Here is a 20513-nt window from a genome sequence, read left to right as displayed (position 1 = left end):
CAGAATCGTACTGGATAATGTTCTGGCTGACATGCAATATGGTCACCATCACAATGTTTGGTTAAATTGAGAAAATACTGTCTTGATGAAACTAATGGAACTGACTGTTTCTTTATATATGATGACTCTGTCTTACATCCCGGACATCGACACAGCCTTCCCAAACATTACTAGTACAAGTATAAGAAAACTTCATGAAACCACATATAGTTATAGATTTTGATTATTGTGTACAGCAGCCTTTACCCTACGTTTTCGACTGTCATTGCAATACGATAGATTTTGATCTGTGTTACCTATTGCATCTGCCGTGCCGATAGACGATAAAAGGGTGTGTGGAAAGGCCTATAGTTTTTGTCAAGCGCTATCATTTTTTTTTTTTTTTTTTTTTTTTTTTTTTTTTATCTCATTGTTTGTATTGTATTATGAAAAATTATTGATGTTGTAATGTTTATGCCCTTTGAGGCCCATAATTGGAAATAAAATATCTCTTATACGATCTAATCTGGATTGAATCAGATGCAGTAGGCATATTTTAGGCGGAAATGTAATCGACAAATTTATTTTATTATCTTATATTATACAGAATAAGTATCTGGAATAAAGTGAACTAAACTTAAAATAAAGGATTTTATGCAAATTGTGTGGGGGTAGGACTTCACTGTAAATATGCGCACATCAGATATCGAATGGTGGAGGGAGTAACAGCACTATATAGAGAGAGCACCCGAGCTGAGCATGTAAATATGTTTAGATGCTCAATGGTGGAAGGAGTAACAGCATTGTATATAAAGAGAGCACCTGTTCTACATATGAAAATATTGTTCCTCTACAAAGGGGTTTAAAGATAAGTTAGATTAGATTAAATTGGTATATAAACAGCTACTTTTATCAGAGACATGTAATATAGTATTATATGTCTCTGCTTTTACATATCAAAATACCGCAATACGTTTTTCCTACTTTCCTTCCTACAAGGTTTATGAGCTTTAATTTTACATCGCATTTTGTATTTTTATATTCGTAGTTTCGACAGAAGTATCCTTTTACATGTGAAGTGATCTGTAAATAAAATAACAGGTAATTTATTTATATACCGTTTACTTTTTGAATGGTGATGGTATAAAGAACACATGTCCTTTTAAATGAAAAACAAACATCCGTTATATTGGGAACATACTCGTCCATTGTACCAGTGCAACGGTAAGTCACTTAATTAGTCTACAAGTTCAAGGAGACAACTGATGATACTATCACGCAGAAGTGAAAAAAAATGCTGTAACTGCATAAACAATATACTTAAGCATGTGCATGGTACGTCTGCTCTGGAAAAGTCATGTGGCATTTATTTACGAAGAATCGTGTAAATATTGGTTGCTATTTTAAGCATGAAATTTCTATGAATGAATATAATTTGATAATAGATATCATGTGTTGATTTTGTGCAGCGAATGCCTTTTTCAAATGATCTATAGATATGTATAGGCATGCTTGTAAATGTACTTTTTGAATGACTTATTTACTGATGGTTATGTATTATTTAAGCTAAGCGAGTTCCAAACACGTCAATTTAAGGTTTAACCGGATTTGCAAGTGCACACGAATTTTCAAATATATATAAAAAATAAGTAATTTTTAACATTATGAAATTATGGACAACATTTTTTCTCTTTTCGTCGTACATGTATTGTAATTTACAATTTGTCCACTCTATTGATATAATTGTCCCATTTAATTTCATATTCTGTCCTCTTCGTTAATAGAATTATCTCAGATACCCAGTTTGTTCTAAAAGATCTAAGATATTCTTCATTCCACACTGGTAAACTATGTTATCACACTGAATATTTCCGTTGTTCCGGGAGATTATGCTGCGAGTCCTCAGATGACCGCCAAAGATCCAGAGATAACAATTATATTACTAAGTTTGTATCTGTTTTCAGGTACTAATTACTGGAAGCTATTAGACATGATCACATATGAACTTCAAGAATTGTTCAGTTCAAGTTCCATCTAACGTTTATATTTTCAAGTTAAGGATTTTTATATGCATATCTTCTACGTTCTCCAAGGGAACTAATATGTTTTAAACCAAATAATATATAAACATAGATAACAACAAGTGATCTTTTTCTACCAATATGGGCAAGACTTGTAGTCGGAAACGGATAGGAATAATTTGTTTAGTGATAGCTGTTTTAGCGGCAATTCTAGTACCGGTGGCATATGAAGCGACTAGACAGGATAAAAGGAAGGATACAGGGAGTAAAAACAACGACGGTGGCATAAATACACCTCAAGCACCAGGAAAACAAACCCAAAGAATTGATTGTTTTCCCGAAAATGTAGGATTGACAGAAGATAAATGCAAGGATAGAAATTGTATTTATGACAAATCAGTAACAATTGCTGGAGTTCCTTCCTGTTTCTTTCCTGTCAATAAAGACTATGGATTTTCAGCAGAAAAGGGAAGTTCGACTACACCACTTGGGTATAAAGTAAATCTTCAACAGAAAGGAAATTCACCGTTCGAATCGAGAAGTCCTCGATTTGTGGAGCCTACTTTTGAAGTGCAATTCCTTAGTGAAAACTTAGCCCGATTAAAGGTTGGTAATTTTTCATTAAAATATTTTTTTTTACCAAACAAACCATACATGATAAACTTCATGATCGTCTGTCATAAGTTTTTGCAACTTAGATGATTTAGACGGTTTGCCATATTAGACATGAATCTATCAGGTAAAACACAGTATGTTGACTACTACACGTCTTTTATAGTTATTTATGTCGTTTGATTGCTGCTTCGTTGACCTATATGCCCTCTTTTTATTTAGAAGTTGGGTTCTGTTTTTCGATTCTATTCTTGGAGAAACAGATGTGTTATACTTTGTTCAATGTTGCACGAAAACCAAAATTCATCTCGTTGGTTTTCCGAAGCTTATGATCAGGATGTGTCCATGTACATAAATCTGAAAATTAAAATATCGTAGTAATTAAAATATAGATAACCGTCCTAAAAGAAGATCCAACAACGAAAACAGTTTCTTTGTCATCATTGAGATAGCAAAATTCAAATGAAGGTGATACATAAGTTGTACATAAATTTGAAAAGATTTTTTGTTATGCGACTTCTAGAAAGGGGAATGGTCACTAGGGTTCCGAAAACTAACTAAAACTCGTTTATCTCAACATTTTGAACAGCTATGGTATAGATATTGATTTTGTTATCAGTAAATTAAAACCTAAATATTACACATATGTACTTTCACGGTACTACAATCTGTCGATACCTATAGTTTGTCATTGCACAAGGTCATGTTTTTTCTCTGACTGTTAATGACGTCGTTACACTAAATCCATTGGATGTTGGATGTGTACTGATTGACATTTTAGTCTTAGATACATGATTTTCTTCATTAGTTGTTTTTGGCTTTGAACTAGCTGTTAGTTACTGCGAGTACTCAAAGATCTGTACTTAGTTTATTTTTGTTTTTGGGATATATAAGTACCATTCCACGTCCACTCTGTGATTTTGTTAAATGTATTTCTATTTGTATCCATCTGATGAGTTAAGCCTTTTTCAACTGATTTTATAGTTTGTTATTATGTTGTACTGTTACACCACTGTCCCAGGTTAGGGGGAGAGTTGAGTGCTCACAAACATGTTTAACCCCGCCACATTCTTTATGTGCCTGTCCCAAGTCAGGAGCCTGTAGTTCAGTGGTGGTCGTTGGTTCATGTCTGTCATATTTGTTTTTCGTAAATTGTTTTGTTATGAATTAGTCCGTTAGTTTTCTCAATTGAATTGTTTCATATTTTTCATGTCGGGTCCTTTTATAGCCGACCATACTGTATGGGTTTTTCTCATTGTTGAAGGCCGTTAGGTTGCCTATAATTGCTTGCATCCACTTCATTTGAACTTTGGTGGATAGTTGTCTCATTGGAAACCATACCACATCTCCTTATTTTTATATGGGCTTGTGTGTATGTGTTAACCAGTGGAGGATTCAGAGGGGGTAGAGGGCGCTTAAGGCGTGTTTGATCTTTAACTTTTATAGTTTATTTTACATTAGGGGTTTTGCTCGTTTTTTGAAGGCCGTACGATGACATTAAGCCGCTTACAGCCACACATTTTGTCTCTGGTGAATAGTTGTCCCATTGGCAATCAAACCACATCTCCTTATTTTCATACTTAATATAAATAGATAAAACTTATATTGGTGGGTAGCGGTTTCATTAAAGTTTAGAACTAACCTCGAATTTTATTAGAGATATAATAATACAGCCAGTATATTGTACCTTTTTTCAAGCAAATTTTCATCATTAAATGTTTATGTTGAAAGACATTTTGCTGCAATCTTAATTAAATCTTGATAACAATATAGTGACTGATTGACATAGATAATTATGTTTGACCAGATGCTTTCTTCAGCCGTTCTAACTATAAAAAGTGTCATTTAACGTTAATCTATATACATAAGTCCCTGGACTCATAGTTATTTTACAAGTACTAGTTCGGTTGATATCTTTAAAGCGGTCAAATTTTCTCGTTTCCTTGACATCCTTTAATGACAACACGGAAATGTACCGATAACATATATATGATAGTCTATACTTTCCAAATGGTCCCTTCTTACAAACAGAGACATATATATATACAAACCACAGAAACAAAACTCCGTTTATGTGCAGTAATCTCCTCCATTTTCTTTACAATTCTATTAAGCATATTCATTCATATAACAAAATATGAATTTTATTAATCGTTGAATTTTAATAAAACAAAACAACACGGTATTCCAAATCGTAGATGAATAATGAACCAACAGCTACCATTTTGTGTGTCTGTACCAAGTCACGGTATCTGGACCATGTGTTTGATGTTGGTTTTTTTTTGTACTCTATTTTTTGGATGAGTCTGGTGTTTGTGGTTGGTGTGTATAAACAAAAAGTTATGTGGTATGATTGCTAATGAGACAACTTTCCATGGCATGTAAAGTGTTGTACTGTCCGATTTTTTTTATAATTCCTGTTATCCTTTTTATATATCCAACTGACGGGTTTATACTAGACGTAATGGCTTCTCGCTGATGGGTTTCATTAATTATCCTAAAGGAAAATATGAAATCACAAGTCACTACACGCGCTTCAGTATTTTTGTTATTTTACTTTTGACAAAACCAAAAGCAAAGGAACATCGGTCTCATTGATTCACGGCATGGACTATCTTGATTGTGTGTTTTTAAAGATAGTAGTTGTTCTCCAAACAATTTTTATGACATATTTATTGAGTGTTGTTTGCTTAAATGTCCAGTGGAAAACATTCTATTACGTAAGAATGGCCAACACAGTCGAATGGTCGGTATGAAAGGGATTCTTTAGTACGTCGTTATTGCGAAGCTTATTTCAAAACTAAAAAAATTGTTTAACTTTATATTTCCCTATGTATTTGTCACTGATTTCTCCCATTCTAACAAAGATGACCTTATCTAGTTACACTCATTCTATTTTTTTTATTATGCAGTATGCCGCAATGATATATGTATGCAGTATTGTATTTTTGACAGCTTAATGTCTATTTTTCTGACGACTAAACTGACATTGTTCTTCTTTTTTTATATAGTTTTACGACAAAGCAAATACAAGATATGAAGTGCCAGTACCGTTGAATATCCCAAAAACTCGAGCGGAAGCTTCCAGGATAAATTATGAAGTTAATATCGTGGACAGAGATGATTTTGCATTTGAAATCAAACGTCGTTCAACGGGCACTGTAATGTGAGTTCTTGATTTAGACTAGATTTTTTTCTTACCATATAGCTACAATGTGTGGAGAGTTCAGACACACAGCACTAGGAAAGGCAAGGGAAAATGATAAATGATAATGGAGGGAAGTTTGTAATGTGAAGTGGGGACGAGATATTGGGATTTTTATTTAATTCAATACTTGGGTTGTTAAATAGAAATAAGTTGTACGGGAATTGGTTAGGTAGGTTATACAGGTTGTCTACTGCTGAGACCATATTAAGTTTGTGAGGTTGGGTTATTTTTCATTGGCGTGTATTTCAATTCTCGTTTTATTTATATTATAATAGTGAACTGGAAACTTCATTCCGATCGTTTTGCAGCCTCTCTGTTTAATTTTTCTGCAAACCATGTAGTCTCTTAATTTGATTATGTTTGTAAATTAGCTGTTCCGCGGCGTTCCGTCGTATTAAAAAGAAACCGCTGAGATTATGTGATTATGTTCAAAAGGGGTTAAATTGACATAAATTATTTTTTGCCTTTTAGATTTGATTCGAGAGTAGGTGGACTTACACTTTCCAACCAGTTTCTTCAAATTTCTACTCAACTGCCATCTTCCAACGTGTATGGATTTGGTGAAAATATTCACAAAAGTTTTAAACATGATCTGAACTATAAAACATGGCCCATGTTTTCTAGAGACCAAGCTCCAGGATGGACAGTAAGAAATATAATTGTATACAATAATTCTAAATTTATAAAGGCAATTGTCTAGATTGCTGTAAATTTGAAATCGTAATTTGAAGGTTAACTGGTCAAGCGCCCATTTGTGTATGTGTTTATTATTCGCTATCTTTTAAACAACAAAATTGTATTGGTTATCTCAAGGATTTGTAGAGTAAGACTTACTGTACAAATCCTCGCCTATCTATATATCTGTATCATATTCATAACGTTTCGAGTCAACGTTTCCGTGTCTGAACTTATGATGCGGAAGCCGTCGGTTGGTTTAAAGCATAACCCAGTTGCCATGATATGTTTGAGAAACCATAATATGTAATACTGCAGTTTCTTTCGTTTTTTTTTTATAACTCAGGGCCGTGATGATTATCGTGTTTACATTTTTTTCAAATATCAAAAATGTATTAGTAACTGAGATTAGATCAGATTTGTTTAAGAGGAGACATTTCCGCATCGTTTAGGAAAATCTCCAGAGAGGTTTATGTTCGAAAATCTGAACTTACGGTTAAAAAACTGAAATTGTGAAATTGAATAAATGAGATTAGGGGGGTAGGCAAATTTAAGTTAATTTTGGACCAATTTCAAGAGATTGTGACGGGAAACGACTATATAGGTGTTGTAGAAGAGACAATGGCGCATCTTTTAAGAAAATCTCCAGAGTGCTTTATGTTCGAAAATCTGAAGTTACGGTTAAAAAATTTAAAATTTTATTGTGAAATTGACAAAATGAGATTAGGGGTTAAGGGCACTAAAAGATAAATTTTGACCATTTTAAAGAGATTGTGACGGGCAACGACTATATAGGTGTTGTAGAGGAGACATTGGCGCATCGTTTAAGAAAATCTCCAGAGTGGTTTCTGTTCGAGAAGAAAATCTCAGGATTGGTTTATGTTCAAAAATCTGAACTTACGGTTAAAAAACTGAAATTGTGAAATTGAATAAATGAGATTAGGGGGGTACGCAAATTTAAGTTAATTTTGGACCAATTTCAAGAGATTCTGACGGGAAACGACTATATAGGTGTTGTAGAAGAGACAATGGCGCATCTTTTAAGAAAATCTTAAGAGTGGTTTATGTTCGAAAATCTGAAGTTACGGTTAAAAAATTCAAAATTTTATTGTGAAATTGACAAAATGAGATTAGGGGTTTAGGGCACTAATAGATAAATTTGGACCATTTTACAGAGATTGTGACGGGCAACGACTATATAGGTGTTGTAGAAGAGACATTGGCGCATCGTTTAAGAAAATCTCCAGAGTGGTTTATGTTCGATAATCTGAAGTTACGGTTAAAAAACAGAAATTGTGAAATTGACAAAATGAGATTAGGGGGGTAGGCCAATTTAAGTTAATTTTGGACCAATTTCAAGAGATTGTGACAGGCAACGACTATATAGGTGTTGTAGAGGAGACAATGGCGCATCGTTTAAGAAAACCTCCAGAGTGGTTTATGTTCGAAAATCTGAAGTTACGGTTAAAAAACTGAAAATTTTATTGTGAAATTGACAAAATGAGATTAGGGGGGTAGGGCACTAAAAGATAAATTTGAACCATTTTAAAGAGATTGTGACGGGCAACGACTATATAGGTGTTGTAGACGAGACATTGGCGCATCGTTTAAGAACATCTCCAGAGTGGTTTATGTTCGAAAAACTGAAGTTAAGGTTAAAAAACTGAAAATTTTATTGTGAAATTGACAAAATGATATTAGGGAGGTAGGGCACTAAAAGATAAATTTGGACCATTTTAAAGAGATTGTAACGGGCAACAACTATATAGGTTTTGTAGAGGAGACATAGACGCATTGTTTAAGAAAATCTCAAGAGTGGTTTATGTTCGAAAATCTGAAGTTACGGTTAAAAAACTTAAATTGTGAAATTGACAAAATGAGATTAGGGGGGTAGGCCAATTTAAGTTAATTTTGGACCAATTTCAAGAGATTGTGACGGGCAACGACTATATAGGTGTTGTAGAGGAGACAATGGCGCATCGTTTAAGAAAATCTCCAGAGTGGTTTATGTTCGAAAATCGGAAGTTACGGTTAAAAAAATGAACATTTTATTGTGAAATTGACAAAATGAAATTAGGGGGGTAGGCCAATTTAAGTCAATTTTGGACCAATTTCAAGAGATTGTGACGGGCAACGACTATATAGGTGTTGTAGAGGAGACAATGGCGCATCGTTTAAGAAAATCTCAAGAGTGGTTTATGTTCGAAAATCTGAAGTTACGGTTAAAAAAATGAACATTTTATTGTGAAATTGACAAAATGAGATTAGGGAGGAAGGCCAATTTAAGTCAATTTTGGACCAATGTCAAGAGATTGTGACGGGCAACGACTATATAGGTGTTGTAGAGGAGACAATTGCGCATCGTTTAAGAACATCTTCAGAGTGGTTTATGTTCGATAATCTGAAGTTACGGTTAAAAAACTGAAATTGTGAAATTGACAAAATGAGATTAGGGGGGTAGGCCAATTTAAGTTAATTTTGGACCAATTTCAAGAGATTGTGACGGGCAACGACTATATAGGTGTTGTAGAGGAGACAATGGCGCATCGTTTAAGAAAATCTCCAGAGTGGTTTATGTTCGAAAATCGGAAGTTACGGTTAAAAAAATGAACATTTTATTGTGAAATTGACAAAATGAGATTAGGGGGGTAGGCCTATTTAAGTCAATTTTGGACCAATTTCAAGAGATTGTGACGGGCAACGACTATATAGGTGTTGTAGAGTAGACAATGGCGCATCGTTTAAGAAAATCTCAAGAGTGGTTTATGTTCGAAAATCTGAACCATTTTAAAGAGATTGTGACGGGCAACAACTATATAGGTTTTGTAGAGGAGACATAGACGCATTGTTTAAGAAAATCTCAAGAGTGGTTTATGTTCGAAAATCTGAAGTTACGGTTAAAAAAATGAACATTTTATTGTGAAATTGACAAAATGAGATTAGGGAGGAAGGCCAATTTAAGTTAATTTTGGACCAATGTCAAGAGATTGTGACGGGCAACGACTATATAGGTGTTGTAGAGGAGACAATTGCGCATCGTTTAAGAACATCTTCAGAGTAGTTTATGTTCGATAATCTGAAGTTACGGTTAAAAAACTGAAATTGTGAAATTGACAAAATGAGATTAGGGGGGTAGGCCAATTTAAGTTAATTTTGGACCAATTTCAAGAGATTGTGACGGGCAACGACTATATAGGTGTTGTAGAGGAGACATTGGCGCATCGTTTAAGAACATCTCCAGAGTGGTTTATGTTCGAAAATCTGAAGTTACGGTTAAAAAACTGAAAATTTTATTGTGAAATTGACAAAATGAGATTAGGGGGGTAGGGCACTTAAAGATAAATTTGAACCATTTTAAAGAGATTGTGACGGGCAACAACTATATAGGTGTTGTAGACGAGACATTGGCGCATCGTTTAAGAAAATCTCCAGAGTGGTTTATGTTCGAAAATCTGAAGTTACGGTTAAAAAACTGAAAATTTTATTGTGGAATTGACAAAATGAGATTAGGGGGGTAGGGCACCAAAAGATAAATTTGGACCATTTTAAAGAGATTGTGACGGGCAACGACTATATAGGTGTTGTAGACGAGACATTGGCGCATCGTTTAAGAACATCTCCAGAGTGGTTTATGTTCGAAAATCTGAAGTTAAGGTTAAAAAACTGAAAATTTTATTGTGAAATTGACAAAATGAGATTAGGGAGGTAGGGCACTAAAAGATAAATTTGGACCATTTTAAAGAGATTGTGACGGGCAACAACTATATAGGTTTTGTAGAGGAGACATAGACGCATTGTTTAAGAAAATCTCAAGAGTGGTTTATGTTCGAAAATCTGAAGTTACGGCTAAAAAACTTAAATTGTGAAATTGACAAAATGAGATTAGGGGGGTAGGCCAATTTAAGTTAATTTTGGACCAATTTGAAGAGATTGTGACGAGCAACGACTATATAGGTGTTGTAGAGGAGACAATGGCGCATCGTTTAAGAAAATCTCCAGAGTGGTTTATGTTCGAAAATCGGAAGTTACGGTTAAAAAAATTAACATTTTATTGTGAAATTGACAAAATGAGATTAGGGGGGTAGGCCAATTTAAGTCAATTTTGGACCAATTTCAAGAGATTGTGACGGGCAACGACTATATAGGTGTTGTAGAGGAGACAATTGCGCATCGTTTAAGAACATCTTCAGAGTGGTTTATGTTCGATAATCTGAAGTTACGGTTAAAAAACTGAAATTGTGAAATTGACAAAATGAGATTAGGGGGGTAGGCCAATTTAAGTTAATTTTGGACCAATTTCAAGAGATTGTGACGGGCAACGACTATATAGGTGTTGTAGAGGAGACAATGGCGCATCGTTTAAGAAAATCTCCAGAGTGGTTTATGTTCGAAAATCGGAAGTTACGGTTAAAAAAATTAACATTTTATTGTGAAATTGACAAAATGAGATTAGGGGGGTAGGCCAATTTAAATCAATTTTGGACCAATTTCAAGAGATTGTGACGGGCAACGACTATATAGGTGTTGTAGAGGAGACAATTGCGCATCGTTTAAGAACATCTTCAGAGTGGTTTATGTTCGATAATCTGAAGTTACGGTTAAAAAACTGAAATTGTGAAATTGACAAAATGAGATTAGGGGGGTAGGCCAATTTAAGTTAATTTTGGACCAATTTCAAGAGATTGTGACGGGCAACGACTATATAGGTGTTGTAGAGGAGACAATGGCGCATCGTTTAAGAAAACCTCCAGAGTGGTTTATGTTCGAAAATCTGAAGTTACGGTTAAAAAACTGAAAATTTTATTGTGAAATTGACAAAATGAGATTAGGGGGGTAGGGCACTAAAAGATAAATTTGAACCATTTTAAAGAGATTGTGACGGGCAACAACTATATAGGTGTTGTAGACGAGACATTGGCGCATCGTTTAAGAAAATCTCCAGAGTGGTTTATGTTCGAAAATCTGAAGTTACGGTTAAAAAACTGAAAATTTTATTGTGGAATTGACAAAATGAGATTAGGGGGGTAGGGCACGAAAAGATAAATTTGGACCATTTTAAAGAGATTGTGACGGGCAACGACTATATAGGTTTTGTAGAGGAGACATAGACGCATCGTTTAAGAAAATCACAAGAGTGATTTATGTTCGAAAATCTGAAGTTACGGTTAAAAAACTGAAATTGTGAAATTGACAAAATGAGATTAGGAGGTAGGCCAATTTAAGTTAATTTTGGACCAATTTCAAGAGATTGTGACGGGCAACGACTATATAGGTGTTGTAGAGGAGACATTGGCGCATCGTTTAAGAACATCTCCAGAGTGGTTTATGTTCGATAATCTGAAGTTACGGTTAAAAAACTGAAAATTTTATTGTGAAATTGACAAAATGAGATTAGGGGGGGGGGGGGGGGTAGGGCACTAAAAGATAAATTTGAACCATTTTAAAGAGATTGTTACAGGCAACGACTATATAGGTGTTGTAGACGAGACATTGGCGCATTGTTTAAGAAAATCTCCAGAGTGGTTTATGTTCGAAAATCTGAAGTAACGGTTAAAAAACTGAAAATGTTATTGTGAAATTGACAACATGAGATTAGAGGGTAGAACACTAAAAGAAAAATTTGGACCATTTAAAGATATTGTGACGGGCAACGACTATAAAGGTGTTGTAGAGGAGACATTGGCGCATCTTTTAAGAAAATCTCCAGAGTTGTTTATGTTCGACAATCTGAAGTTACGGTTAAAAAACTGAAAATTTTATTGTGAAATTTACAAAATGAGATTAGAGGGTAGGGCACTAAAAGAAAAATTTGAACCATTTTAAAGAGATTGTGACGGGCAACGACTATATAGGTGTTGTAGACGAGACATTGGCGCATCGTTTAAGAACATCTCCAGAGTGGTTTATGTTCAAAAATCTGAACTTACGGTTAAAAAACTGAAAATTTTATTGTGAAATTGACAAAATGAGATTAGGGGGGTAGGGCACCAAAAGATAAATTTGGACCATTTTAAAGAGATTGTGACGGGCAACGACTATATAGGTTTTGTAGAGGAGACATAGACGCATCGTTTAAGGAAATCTCAAGAGTGATTTATGTTCGAAAATCTGAAGTTACGGTTAAAAAACTGAAATTGTGAAATTGACAAAATGAGATTAGGGGGTAGGCCAATTTAAGTTAATTTTGGACCAATTTCAAGAGATTGTGACGGGCAACGACTATATAGGTGTTGTAGAGGAGACATTGGCGCATCGTTTAAGAACATCTCCAGAGTGGTTTATGTCCGAAAATCTGAAGTTACGGTTAAAAAACTGAAAATTTTATTGTGAAATTTACAAAATGAGATTAGGGGGCTAGGGCACCAAAAGATAAATTTGGACCATTTTAAAGAGATTGTGACGGGCAACGACTATATAGGTTTTGTAGAGGAGACATAGACACATCGTTTAAGAAAATCACAAGAGTGATTTATTTTCGAAAATCTGAAGTTACGGTTAAAAAACTGAAATTGTGAAATTGACAAAATGAGATTAGGGGGTAGGCCAATTTAAGTTAATTTTGGACCAATTTCAAGAGATTGTGACGGGCAACGACTTTATAGGTGTTGTAGAGGAGACATTGGCGCATCGTTTAAGAACATCTCCAGAGTGGTTTATGTTCGAAAATCTGAAGTTACGGTTAAAAAACTGAAATTTTATTCTGAAATTGACAAAATGAGATTAGGGGGGTAGGGCACCAAAAGATAAATTTGGACCATTTTAAAGAGATTGTGACGGGCAACGCCTATATAGGTGTTGTAGACGAAACATTGGCGCATCGTTTAAGAAAATCTCCAGAGTGGTTTATGTTCGAAAATCTGAACTTACGGTTAAAAAACTGAAAATTTTATTGTGAAATTGACAAAATGAGATTAGGGGGTTAGGGCACCAAAAGATAAATTTGGACCATTTTAAAGAGATTGTGACGGGCAACGACTATATAGGTTTTGTAGAGGAGACATAGACGCATCGTTTAAGAAAATCTCAAGAGTGATTTATGTTCGAAAATCTGAAGTTACGGTTAAAAAACTGAAATTGTGAAATTGACAAAATGAGATTAGGGGGTAGGCCAATTTAAGTTAATTTTGGACCAATTTCAAGAGATTGTGACGGGCAACGACTATATAGGTGTTGTAGAGGAGACATTGGCGCATCGTTTAAGAACATCTCCAGAGTGGTTTATGTTCGAAAATCTGAACTTACGGTTAAAAAACTGAAAATTTTATTGTGAAATTGACAAAATGAGATTAGGGGGGGGTAGGGCACTGAAAGATAAATTTGAACCATTTTAAAGAGATTGTGACGGGCAACGACTATATAGATGTTGTAGACGAGACATTGGCGCATTGTTTAAGAAAACCTCCAGAGTGGTTTATGTTCGACAATCTGAAGTTACGGTTAAAAAACTGAAATTGTTATTGTGAAATTTACAAAATGAGATTAGGGGGAAGGCACTAAAAGAAAAATTTGGACCATTTTAAAGAGATTGTGACGGGCAACGACTGTATAGGTGTTGTAGACGAGACATTGGCGCAAATTTTAAGAATATCTCCAGAGTGGTTTATGTTCGAAAATCTGAAGTTACGGTTAAAAAACTGAAAATTTTATTGTGAAATTGACAATAAGATTAGGGGGCTAGGGCACTAAAAGATAAATTTGGACCATTTTAAAGAGATTGTGACGGGCAACGACTATATAGGTCTTGTAGAGGAGACATTGGCGCATCGTTTAAGAAAAATCTCTAGACTGGTTTATGTTCGAAAATCTGAAGTTACGGTTAAAAAACTGAAATTGTGAAATTGACAAAATGAGATTAGGGGGGTAGGCCAATTTAAAATAATTTTGGACCAATTTCAAGAGATTGTGACGGGCAACGACTATAAAGGTGTTGTAGAGGAGACAATGGCGCATCGTTTAATAAAATCTCCAGAGTGGTTTATGTTCGAAAATCTGAAGTTACGGTTACAAAAATGAACATTTTATTGTGATATTGACAAAATGAGATTAGGGGGGTAGGCAAATTTAAGTCAATTTTGGACCAATTTCAAGAGATTGTGACGGGCAACGACTATATAGGTGTTATAGAGGAGACAATGGCGCATCGTTTAAGAAAATCTCCAGAGTGCTTTACGTTCGAAAATCTGAAGTTACGGTTAAAAAAACTGAAATTGTGAAATTGACAAAATGAGATTAGGGGGTAGGCCAATTTAAGTCAATTTTGGACCAATTTCAAGAGATTGTGACGGGCAACGACTATATAGGTGTTGTAGACGAGACATTGGCGCATCGTTTAAGAAAATCTCCAGACTGGTTTATGTTCGAAAATCTGAAGTAACGGTTAAAAAAGTGAAAATTTTATTGTGAAGTTGACAAAATGAGATTAGGGGGTAGTGCACTAAAAGAAAAATTTGGACCATTTTAAAGAGATTGTGACGGGCAACGACTATAAAAGTGTTGTAGAGAAGACATTGGCGCATCGTTTAAGAACATCTCCAGAGTGGTTTATGTTCGAAAATTTGAAGCTACGGTTAAAAAACTGAAATTGTGAATTTGACAAAATGAGATTAGAGGGATAGGCCAATTTAAATTAATTTTGGCCCAATTTCAAGAGATTGTGACGGGCAACGACTATAAAGGTGTTGTAGACGAGACATTGGCGCATCGTTTAAGAAAATCTCCAGAGTGGTTTATGTTCGAAAATCTGAAGTAATGGTTTAAAAAGTGCAAATTTTATTGTGAAGTTGACAAAATGAGATTAGGGGTAGGGCACTAAAAGAAAATTTTGGACCTTTTTAAAGAGATTGTGACGGGCAACGACTATATAGGTGTTGTAGAGAAGACATTGGCGCATCGTTTAAGAAAATCTCCAGAGTGGTTTATGTTCGAAAATCTGAAGTTACGGTTAAAAAACTGAAATTGTGAAATTGACAAAATGAGATTAGTTAGGAAGGCCAATTCAAGTCAAATATGGACCAATTTCAAGAGATTGTGACGGGCAACGACTATATAGGTGTTGTAGAGGAGATAATGGCGCATCGTTTAAGAAAATCTCCAGAGTGGTTTATGTTCGAAAATCTGAAGTTACGGTTAAAAAACTGAAAATTTTATTGTGAAATTGACAAAATGAGATTATGGGGGTAGGGCACTAAAAGATATATTTGAGCCATTTTAAAGAGATTGTGACGGGCAACGACTATATAGGTGTTGTAGAGGAGACATTTGCGCATCGTTTAAGAAAATCTCCAGAGTGGTTTCTGTTCGAGAAGAAAATCTCAGGATTGGTTTATGTTCGAAAATCTGAACTTACGGTTAAAAAACTGAAATTGTGAAATTGAATAAATGAGATTAGGGGGTAGGCCAATTTAAGTCAATTTTGGACCAATTTCAAGAGATTGTGACGGGCAACGACTATAAAGGTGTTGTAGAGGAGATAATGGCGCATCGTTTAAGAAAATCTCCAGAGTGGTTTATGTTCGAAAATCTGAAGTTACGGTTAAAAAATTGAAAATTTTATTGTGAAATTGACAAAATGAGATTAGGGGTTTAGGGCACTAAAAGATAAATTTGGACCATTTTAAAGAGATTGTGACGGGCAACGACTATATAGGTGTTGTAGAGGAGACATTGGCGCATTGTTTAAGAAAATCTCCTAGGTGGTTTATGTTCGAAAATCTGAAGTTACGGTTAAAAAATTGAAAATTTTATTGTGAAATTGACAAAATGAGATTAGGGGTTTAGGGCACTAAAAGATAAATTTGGACCATTTTAAAGAGATTGTGACGGGCAACGACTATATAGGTGTTGTAGAGGAGACATTGGCGCATCGTTAAAGAAAATCTCCTAGGTGGTTTATGTTCGAAAATCTGAAGTTACGGTTAAAAAACTGAAATTGTGAAATTGACAAAATGAGATTAGGGGGTAAGCCAATTCAAGTCAATTTTGGACCAATTTTAAGAGATTGTGACGGGCAACGACTATATAGGTGTTGCAGAGGAGACAATTGCGCATCGTTTAAGAAAATCTCCAGAGTGGTTTATGTTAAGTTACGGTTAAAAAACTGAAAATTTTATTGTGAAATTGACAAAATGAGATTAGGGGGGTAGGGCACCAATAGATAAATTTGGACCATTTTAAAGAGATTGTGACGGGCAACGACTATATAGGTGTTGTAGGCGAGACATTGGCGCATCATTTAAGAAAATCTCCACAGTGATTTATGTTCGAAAATCTGAAGTTACGGTTAAAAAACTGAAAATTGTATTGTGAAATTGACAAAATGAGATTAGGGGAGTAGGGCACTAAAAGAAAAATTTGGACCATTTTAAAGAGATTTCGACGGGCAACGACTATATAGGTGTTGTAGACGAGACATTGGCGTATCGTTTTAGAAAATCTTCAGAGTGGTTTATGTTCGAAAATCTGAAGTTACGGTTAAAAAACTGAAATTGTGAAATTGACAAAATGAGATTAGGGGGTAAGCCAATTTAAGTTAATTTTGGACCAATTTCAAGAGATTGTGACGGGCAACGACTATGTAGGTGTTGTAGAGGAGACAATGGCGCATCGTTTAAGAAAATCTCCAGAGTGGTTTATGTTCGAAAATCTGAAGTTACGGTTAAAAAACTTAATATTTTATTGTGAAATTGACAAAATGAGATTAGGGGGGGTAGGGCACCAATAGATAAATTTGGACCATTTTAAAGAGATTGTGACGGGCAACGACTATATATGTGTTGTAGGCGAGACATTGGCGCATCGTTTAAGAAAATCTCCACAGTGATTTATGTTCGAAAATCTGAAGTTACGGTTAAAAAACTGAAAATTTTATTGTGAAATTGACAAAATGAGATTAGGGGAGTAGGGCACTTAAAGAAATATTTGGATCATTTTAAAGAGATTTCGACGGGCAACGACTATATAGGTGTTGTAGACGAGACATTGGCGTATCGTTTTAGAAAATCTTCAGAGTGGTTTATGTTCGAAAATCTGAAGTTACGGTTAAAAAACTGAAATTGTGAAATTGACAAAATGAGATTAGGGGGTAAGCCAATTTAAGTTAATTTTGGACCAATTTCAAGAGATAATGACGGGCAACGACTATGTAGGTGTTGTAGAGGAGACAATGGCGCATCGTTTAAGAAAATCTCCAGAGTGGTTTATGTTCGAAAATCTGAAGGTACGGTTAAAAAACTGAAAATTTTATTGTGAAATTGACAAAATGAGATTAAGGGGGTAGGGCACTAAAAGGAAATTTTGGACCATTTCAAAGAGATTGTGATAGACAACGACTATATAGGTGTTGTAGAGGAGACATTGGCGCAATGTTTAGGAAAATCTCCAGAGTGGTTTATGTTCAAAATCTGAAGTTACGGTTAAAAAACTGAAATTGTAAAAACGAGGGATGGCGTACCTTAAGATGATTGAAGACCAATTTATAGAGATTGTGACGGGCAAAGACTGTATATGTAACGAAGAGGAGACATTAGAGAAACTCCAGAATCGTTTATGTTTGGAAATCTGAAGTTAGGTTAAAAAAAATAGGGGGGGGGTTACCTTGTATAATGGAATGATGTTACTTTTTATACTTGTATAAAAAAGTACATCATTATTTTTGCCCGCGAAATTTATCCGATAGTATGTATACACCGTTTACAACACACTTTCTCTTGAGTCGGTAGTCCACAAACACGACAATGAAGTAAGTAATTGTTATACGACCGCAAAAAAAAATTGCGATCGTATATTGGTATGACGTTGGCGTCGTCGTCGTCGTCGTCGTCGTCGTCCGGTGTCGTCGTCGTCGTCCGAAGACACATTGGTTTTCACACTCTAACTTTAGTTTAAGTGAATGGATCTCTATGAAATTTTACCATAAGGTTCAATATCACAAAAGGAAGGTTGGGATTGATTTTGGGGGTTATGGTACTAACAGTTAAGGAATTAGGGGCCAAAAAGAGGCCAAAAATAAACATTTTTGTAACTTCCAGACATAACTTGTGTGTTAGTGAATGGATCTCTCTGACATTGTACCAAAAGGTTCCATATCACAAAGGGAATGCTGGGATAGATTTTGGGGGTAATTGCCTCAAAATTTTAGGAATTAGGGGCCAAAAAAGGGGCAAAAAACAAGCATTTTTCTAGTTTCATGACAATAACTTGTGTGTAAGTGTATGGATCTTTCTGAAATTGTACTACAAGGTTCCATATCACAAAGGGAAAGCTGGAATTGAGTTTGGGGGTAATTGCCCAAAACGTTTAGAAAAAAGGGGCCAAAAAGGGCCAAAAATAAGCATTTTTCTAGTTTCCGGACAATAACTTGTGTTCAAGTGTATGGATCTCTCTAAATTTGTACTGCAAGGTACCATACCACAAAGGGAAGGCTGGGATTGATTTTGGGGGTTATTGCCTCAAAATTTTGGGAATTAGGGGCCAAAAAGGGGCAAAAAACAAGCATTTTTCTAGTTTCATGACAATAACTTTTGTGTAAGTGTATGGATCTTTCTGAAATTGTACTACAAGGTTCCATATCACAAAGGGAAAGCTGGAATTGAGTTTGGGGGTAATTGCCCAAAACGTTTAGGAATAAGGGGCCAAAAAGGGGCCAAAAATAAGCATTTTTCTAGTTTCCAGACAATAACTTGTGTTCAAGTGTATGGATCTCTCTGAAATTGTACTGCAAGGTACCATACCACAAAGGGAAGGCTGGGATTGATTTTGGGGGTTATTGCCTCAAAATTTTGGGAATTAGGGGCCAAAAAGGGGCAAAAAACAAGCATTTTTCTAGTTTCAGGACAATAACTTGTGTGTAAGTGTATGGATCTTTCTGAAATTGTACTACAAGGTTCCATATCACAAAGGGAAAGCTTGGTAGAGTTAAGGGGTAATTGCCCAAAACGTTTTGGAATTTGGGGCCAAAAAGGGGCCTAAAAACAAGCATTTTTCTAGTTTCCAGACAATAACTTGTGTTCAAGTGTATGGATCTCTCTGAAATTGTACTGCAAGGTACCATACCACAATGGGAAGGCTGGGATTGAGTTTGGGGTGGATAATCATAAGGGGGTTCAAAACATTTGGGGGAGGGATTTTTATGCCCCCGCCGTAGCGGTGGGGGCACTAAGTTTTATCCTTGTCCGTCTGTACGTACGTACTTACGTATGTCCGTACGTCCCAAAATTGGTTTCCGTTCTCTAACTTGAGTTTGCCTCAACCAAATGTTATGAAACTTATACACAATGCTTATTACCACAAAACACAGATCAACTTTGAATTTTGGTGGCGTCACTTTAACCGTTCTAGAGTTATGCCCTTTATAAATGGAAAAATTGCAAATTTTTTAGTTTCTGTTCTCTAACTTAAGTTTGCCTCAACCAAATGTTATGAAACTTATACACAATGCTTATTACCACAAAACACAGATCAAGTTTGAATTTTGGTGGCGTCACTCTAACTGTTCTAGAGTTATGCCCCTTTATAAATGGAAAAATTGCAAAATTTTTATTTTCTTCTAAATACAATGTATCAAGTATTTTTTTAAATTGAAGTTATCTTCCTTTGTCTATGATTATAGTTGAATCAACTACAATCAATGCTTTATACAATGCAATGTTTAATTTTGACTTCCACTGATAAAACACAGATCAAGTTGAATTTGGGTAGTGTCACTTTAACCATTATTGAGTTATGCCCCTTTATAAATCGAAAGATTGCAAAATTTTTAGTTTCCATTCTGTAACTTAAGTTGCCCCAACCAAACATTATGAAACCTATACACAATATTCATTACCACAAAACTAAGATCAAGTACAATTTTTTTGTTTCCGTTTTCTAACTTTAGTTTGCCTCAACCAAATATTATGAAACTTATACACAATGCTTATTACTACATAATACAGATTATGTACGAAATTTGGTGGCGACATTTTTACCATTCTTGAGTTATGTCCCTTTATAAACATAAAACTTGCTGAATTTTTTAGTTT

General features: G+C 35.0%; 1 protein-coding gene and 1 long non-coding RNA gene across 6 annotated transcripts; both read left to right on the top strand.

Annotated features, from left to right (window-relative positions):
• Positions 1 to 1592: 1592 nt before the first annotated feature.
• Positions 1593 to 6642, top strand: LOC127738506 (sucrase-isomaltase, intestinal-like). The gene is made up of 4 exons (XM_052249802.1): positions 1593 to 2606; positions 5624 to 5778; positions 6292 to 6466; positions 6634 to 6642. The coding sequence occupies exons 1-4, from the start codon at positions 2142 to 2144 to the stop codon at positions 6640 to 6642; spliced, it is 804 nt and encodes a 267-aa protein (XP_052105762.1). The 5' UTR covers positions 1593 to 2141.
• Positions 6643 to 6921: 279 nt separating this feature from the next.
• LOC127728246 (uncharacterized) lies at positions 6922 to 13886 on the top strand. 5 transcript variants are annotated; one of them, XR_007994060.1, is made up of 5 exons: positions 6922 to 7099; positions 8450 to 8716; positions 10150 to 11703; positions 12283 to 12538; positions 13098 to 13886. It is a non-coding gene; the product is annotated as an uncharacterized LOC127728246 (long non-coding RNA). The 5 variants fall into 5 exon arrangements; XR_007994056.1 differs by having other exon boundaries at positions 6970 to 6990; positions 8150 to 8716; XR_007994059.1 differs by lacking the exon at positions 8450 to 8716 and having other exon boundaries at positions 9692 to 11703.
• Positions 13887 to 20513: the final 6627 nt, after the last annotated feature.

The sequence above is a fragment of the Mytilus californianus genome, unplaced genomic scaffold, assembly GCF_021869535.1.
Source record: "Mytilus californianus isolate M0D057914Y unplaced genomic scaffold, xbMytCali1.0.p SCAF_1, whole genome shotgun sequence".
Taxonomy (NCBI): Eukaryota; Metazoa; Mollusca; class Bivalvia; order Mytilida; family Mytilidae; genus Mytilus; species Mytilus californianus.
This window is presented reverse-complemented; position numbering and strand designations above follow the sequence as displayed.